Consider the following 5,320-nt stretch of genomic DNA (forward strand, 5'->3'; position numbering starts at 1 on the left):
GGAGAGATATGAGTTTGCAACAACAGGGATTACAAAAATTGAATGACTCTACTACTAAAATAGAGAGTCAATTGAGGAAATCAATCAGACAGAGGTGACCTCCTGCAAGTTCTCTGATTATGATTTACTATTTTGTGAAGAAGCTGACCCTTCTTTGCTCATCTCTGAACAATCAGAGCTTGCAACATACAAAGAAGCTTGTAAAAATGCAGGTCGTGATAACTAGCACGCTGCAATGTGCAAAGAAATGGATGCACTCATGAGAAATCAGACATGTGATTTGGTGCAACTTCCGTCTGACAGAAAGGCATTAAGAAATAAATGGGTGTATAAACTAAAAGATGAAGTGGATGGTCACAAAAGATTTCAAGCAAGACTGGTTGTAAAGGGATATGCTCAGTAGCAAGACCTCAACTTCAAATAAATTTTCTCGCCAGTAGTTAAAATGACTACCAGTCAAGTAGTATTGGGCTTAGTTGCAGCCTGAGATCTTGAACTTGAACAGCTTGATGTGAAGACGACATTTCTCCATGGCGATCTTGATGAGGAACTATTTATGCATCAGTCGGAAGGGTTCATTAAAAAGGGGCAGGAACACCTTTATTGCAGTTGAAACACAGTTTGTATGGGCTTAAGCAAGCCCCCCGGTAGTGGTATCTTAAATTTGACAAATTCATGATTGATCGCAAGTTTACTCACAGCGAGTCAGATCCTTGTATCTATTACAAGAAGCTTCCTAATGGCGAATTTGTCATTCTTCTCCTTTATGTGGATGATATGCTAGTGGCCGACACAAGCATGAGGATTGTGAGTGAACTTAAGAGTCATTTAGTAAAGGAATTTGCCATGAAAAATTTAGGGGCAACAAAGAAGATCTTAGGAATGACTATTTTTTGGGATAGAAAAAAGAGAGAACTCAAACTATCTCAGCAAGACTACATTCAAAATGTCTTGGACAGATTTGGTATGGCGGATGCTAAGTCTGTTTGTGTACCCTTAGCCTCTCATTTTCAGATGTCTTCTCAATTGTGTCCTAAAACACAAGAAGATAAGGAGTTTATGGACAAAATTCCATACAAATCTACAGTTGGAAGCCTCATGTATGCTATGGTGTCTACTCGACCGGACATTGCTCATGCCGTGGGATTGGTGAGCAGATTTATGGCTAATCTGGGCAAATCACATTGGGAGGCGGTTAAGTATATCTTGAGGTATCTCAAAGGTATTTCTAATTTTTATTTATGGTTTGGAAAGGACAAGGCAGTTTTGCAAGGGTTTACTGATTCTGATTTTGTCGATGACTTAGACAAAAGAAAGTCTACTTCTGGTTATGCTTTTACATTTGTCAAGGCAGCGATTAGTTGGGCTTCAAAATTGTAACATACAGTTGCTCAATCAACCGCAGAGGCTGAATACATAACTCTTTCTGAGGGAGCAAAAGAGATGGTATGGTTGCAACTCTTGTTCAGCTAGTTGGGTTTGAAGCAATCAGATTTTGCTTTGTTTTGTGATAACAGTGGTGCCATTTTTATGACTAAACATCAGACATCTCAGCCGCGGTCAAAACATGTTGATGGTCGCAGTCATTATGTTCGCCATATGGTCAAAGAAGGCAAGTTTCATGTAGATAAGATTCATACCGACCTGAATCCAGCTAAAGTGCTCACTAAAGTGGTTAAGTGGGAAAGTTAGATTTCTGTTGAGCTTCTCTCGGCGTTTCCAATAATTGATAGCAAAACTAAGTGGGGGAATCTACTTGTTGCAGCAGTTCGTTGGCCTTCAGCGGGAGATTGTTGGAAGTGAAGTCCAACGGATTCCTTCCTTTTTGCCGCCAAAACTCTTGGCTATTCGACTTCTCCTTGCAAGCTCTTTAAGAGCTGATTGTAGTTCATTTGTAGATGTTAATTGCTGGAGCTGATTGCAGCTGTGTATGTGTAAAACCAGATTGGTGATTAATAGATTGATTTCCCTACTTCAAGTGTGGATGTAGGAAATTGCCGAACCACGATAAATCTATGTGTCTCATTGTTTGTGTTGTGTGTTGTTAATTCTGTTTACCTGTTGTTTTTCAATTCGTTTCTTCATCTTATCAGGGCGGGCAGTTTACTACCAGCCTGCCTGGCGTCGAACTTCACAACCCACTTTCACATTTCTCATCACAAACGCGACCGACAGTTCATTCGGAGACGGGCTCGCCTTCTTCGTAGCTGCGGCGGGTGCACGCCTTAATCTCAACAGCACCGGCGGCTGGCTTGGCCTCACCGACTGTGCCACCGACGCCAACTCCTCTAACCAAATCGTGGTCGTGGAATTCGACACGTGGCAAAACGAGTGGGATCCGCCCTCAGACCACATCGGCATCGACGTCAACTCCGTCAGGTCCGTGGTCAACAAAACGTTGCCCGACCAGTCGGCGCTGAGAAGAGGAAGCAAGAGCGAGACGTGGGTGGAATACCAGGGCATGCGCCTCTCGGTTTTCCTTTCGTCCAACGGCCTGCGAGGGGCAACGCCGGACATGTATTACAACATAGATCTCCGGCAGTATTTTCCCGAGTGGGTAACGGTGGGCTTCGCGGCCTCCACGGGTGATTCCACGGAGCTTCACAGTTTGCTCTCTTGGGAGTTCAGCATTTCTGACCCGCCTCCCGCCAAAAAATTGACACATAGAAGGGCGATCTTTGCCGCGGCTATAATCATTCCGGTCTTGACTATTGTAGTTTTGTGCGCGGTTTTGTATAGAAGATGGTATTATAGCCAGTTGCAGGTTGATTTGGATATTGATGTAGAGATACACAGGTGGCTGGTTTATGGACCGCGGCGGTTTCGACACAAGGAGCTTTGTTTGGCCACTCGGGGATTCGCGGAGAAACTGGGGCATGGCGGTTTCGGAGGGGTGTACTACGGGACCTTGCCGGGACTAATGTTGCGGTGGCCGTCAAGCGTGTCGCCCGAGGTTCCCAACAGGTTTCCTCCAACTGTTTTGCTTTATTTTGTGTATATATAATTTATTAGAAACTTAGATGAAGGTTACATCACTGTTCAAAAGTTGATTTTCATTAGTTTGCAACAAAACCCGTAACTTGTATAACAGAGAAAAATTGACCATTTCTTTAGAGTTACAAGTCAAAATTTGCAATTTTAAGTTGTAACTAGCGAACCTGCTTTATTATCCAATCCCCAAACACGGGGAACAATGGGTGGATTATGCGACTGTATTTCATCTGAGGCCATGGGCGTACAGTATTTCATTTCTTCACCAACAAAGAGATGTGTCCCCATATCTCTGTTTCTAATGTTATAAAATTTAAAAGATCGGTTTTCATGTACATCATTTGGTATTAAGTTTTTAACCAGGTGATTTGCAGGGCAAGAAGGAATATATATCAGAGATTAGTATCATCAGTCAATTGCGGCACCAAAACTTGGTCCGGCTTCTCGGGTGGTGTCACGAAGGGTTGGAGCTGTTATTAGTATACGAACACATGCCAAACAGGAGCCTTGATCAACACTTGTATGGAGAAATCCTTTTGCAATGGGCCTTACGTTACAAAATTGCATGCGGCCTTGCATGCGCTTTGTTTTACTTACACGAGGAGTGGCAACAGCGCATACTGCACCGAGACGTGAAGGCCAGCAATGTAATGTTGGATGCACAGTTTAATGCAAAGCTCGGGGACTTCAGGTTCGCCCGTCTAGTGGAGCATGGGGGACCGGGAAGCACCTCAACTGTTATTGCTGGCACAATGGGATACCTTGCTCCAGAGTGTCTCATGACTGGAAGGGCCAGTGCAGAATCAGATGTTTTCAGTTTTGGGGCAGTGGCCTTCGAGATTGTTTGTGGCCGGCGGCCTGTATTTGTTGATAATGAAAATGAAAGAATTCGTTTGGTGGAGTGGGTTTGGAATCTGTATGGAAAGGGAAGATTAATGGATGGATGGGAGATTTTTTGAGGATTCTAATGAAGAGGAAATAGAAGTAGTTTTAAAGGTGGGTTTGTGGTGCTCTCACCCAGACCCCGCCACCCGGCCTACAATGAGACAGGTTATCCGGTGCCTTAGGTTTGAGGCTCCCGTACCTCGACTCCCCTCCAAATTGCCTATGCCCGTGTATTCCCCACTTTTTAGCCCCTGTAATATTAAAGGATAGATTATTGGAGCCCCAATATCTTTAAGATAACAAAATAAGAAATTAAAAGATATGAATTGCTATTGGCTAGTTCTCTTAAATTTTGGTGGTTGTGATTGTAAATGCAATGTGTTAGAAGCAGTAAAGTTTTTATGTTGTATAGTGTTAAATAAGAAATTAAAAGATATGAATTGCTATTGGCTAGTTCTCTTAAATTTTGGTGGTTGTGATTGTAAATGCAATGTGTTAGAAGCAGCAAATTTTTTATGTTGTATAGTGTTATTGTTATTTATTTTTATTTATTTTTTAATGATATTATTTGTGGTGTTGAGGATTGGATTGAAGCATTTTTTTATGTATGCATGTTTGTAAGATGAACTATACTCATATCCTTAAAGTAAATTATAATAATATATATATACACACCAATCTATTTGTTATAAGGTGATAAATATTAATTATTGTAAATTATATTATAGGAGGTAACATATTTTTTCTATGTAATAGTGATAGGTTTTTTGTTTGAAAGGTTGATAAATTCCCATATGAATTTGTATGAAAGGTCTATTAGCAATATAACTGATGTTAGAACTGAACCAAATGTAGCTATTTTATGTTTGGCATTATTAAGCTTACAACAATAATTACTTTTTATATTGGTCATTTCAATTATGAACTTATTTTCAAGAAAGGGAAATGATTACTTTTTAGTTGCTAAATTTAACTACAAGGGAAATAATAGATGCAAATTATCGCATATTAACAATATTTTTTTCTACATATATATATATATCTATATATATATATATATATATATATATATATATATATATATATATATATATATATATATATATATATATATATATATATATATAAACTCTTTAGTATTGTGTGCATGTGTACATGTATGTGTGTGTGTGTAACATGCAAAGTAAACTTTCTATTTTTTCTACTAAACCTAGGTTAAGTACATAAAAGTCACAAAAATGAGTTAAATAGCTCAAATTACTATAAATATGGGTTCCAATAAATCCATCAAGGTTTGATGGCATTTCAATACATTGCCAATGAAAATCATCCCAAATTCATAAATAGAATAAGGACCACAAACACAAAAATCCTTCCATATTTATATCCATCTTGCATTACTTAAGTATTATGGAATAAGAATGTGTCATCAACATTGTGTAAT

The 5,320-nt window shown here is 39.6% G+C and overlaps 1 protein-coding gene across 1 annotated transcript; it reads left to right on the plus strand.

Moving 5' to 3' along the window:
- The first annotated feature begins 235 nt into the window (after positions 1 to 235).
- Positions 236 to 3,950, plus strand: LOC131033766 (L-type lectin-domain containing receptor kinase IX.1-like). Its single transcript, XM_057965052.2, has 4 exons — positions 236 to 325; positions 1,925 to 1,928; positions 2,094 to 2,977; positions 3,366 to 3,950. The coding sequence occupies exons 1-4, from the start codon at positions 236 to 238 to the stop codon at positions 3,948 to 3,950; spliced, it is 1,563 nt and encodes a 520-aa protein (XP_057821035.2).
- Positions 3,951 to 5,320: the final 1,370 nt, after the last annotated feature.

This window comes from Cryptomeria japonica, chromosome 3 (genome assembly GCF_030272615.1).
Source record: "Cryptomeria japonica chromosome 3, Sugi_1.0, whole genome shotgun sequence".
Lineage (NCBI taxonomy): Eukaryota > Viridiplantae > Streptophyta > Pinopsida > Cupressales > Cupressaceae > Cryptomeria > Cryptomeria japonica.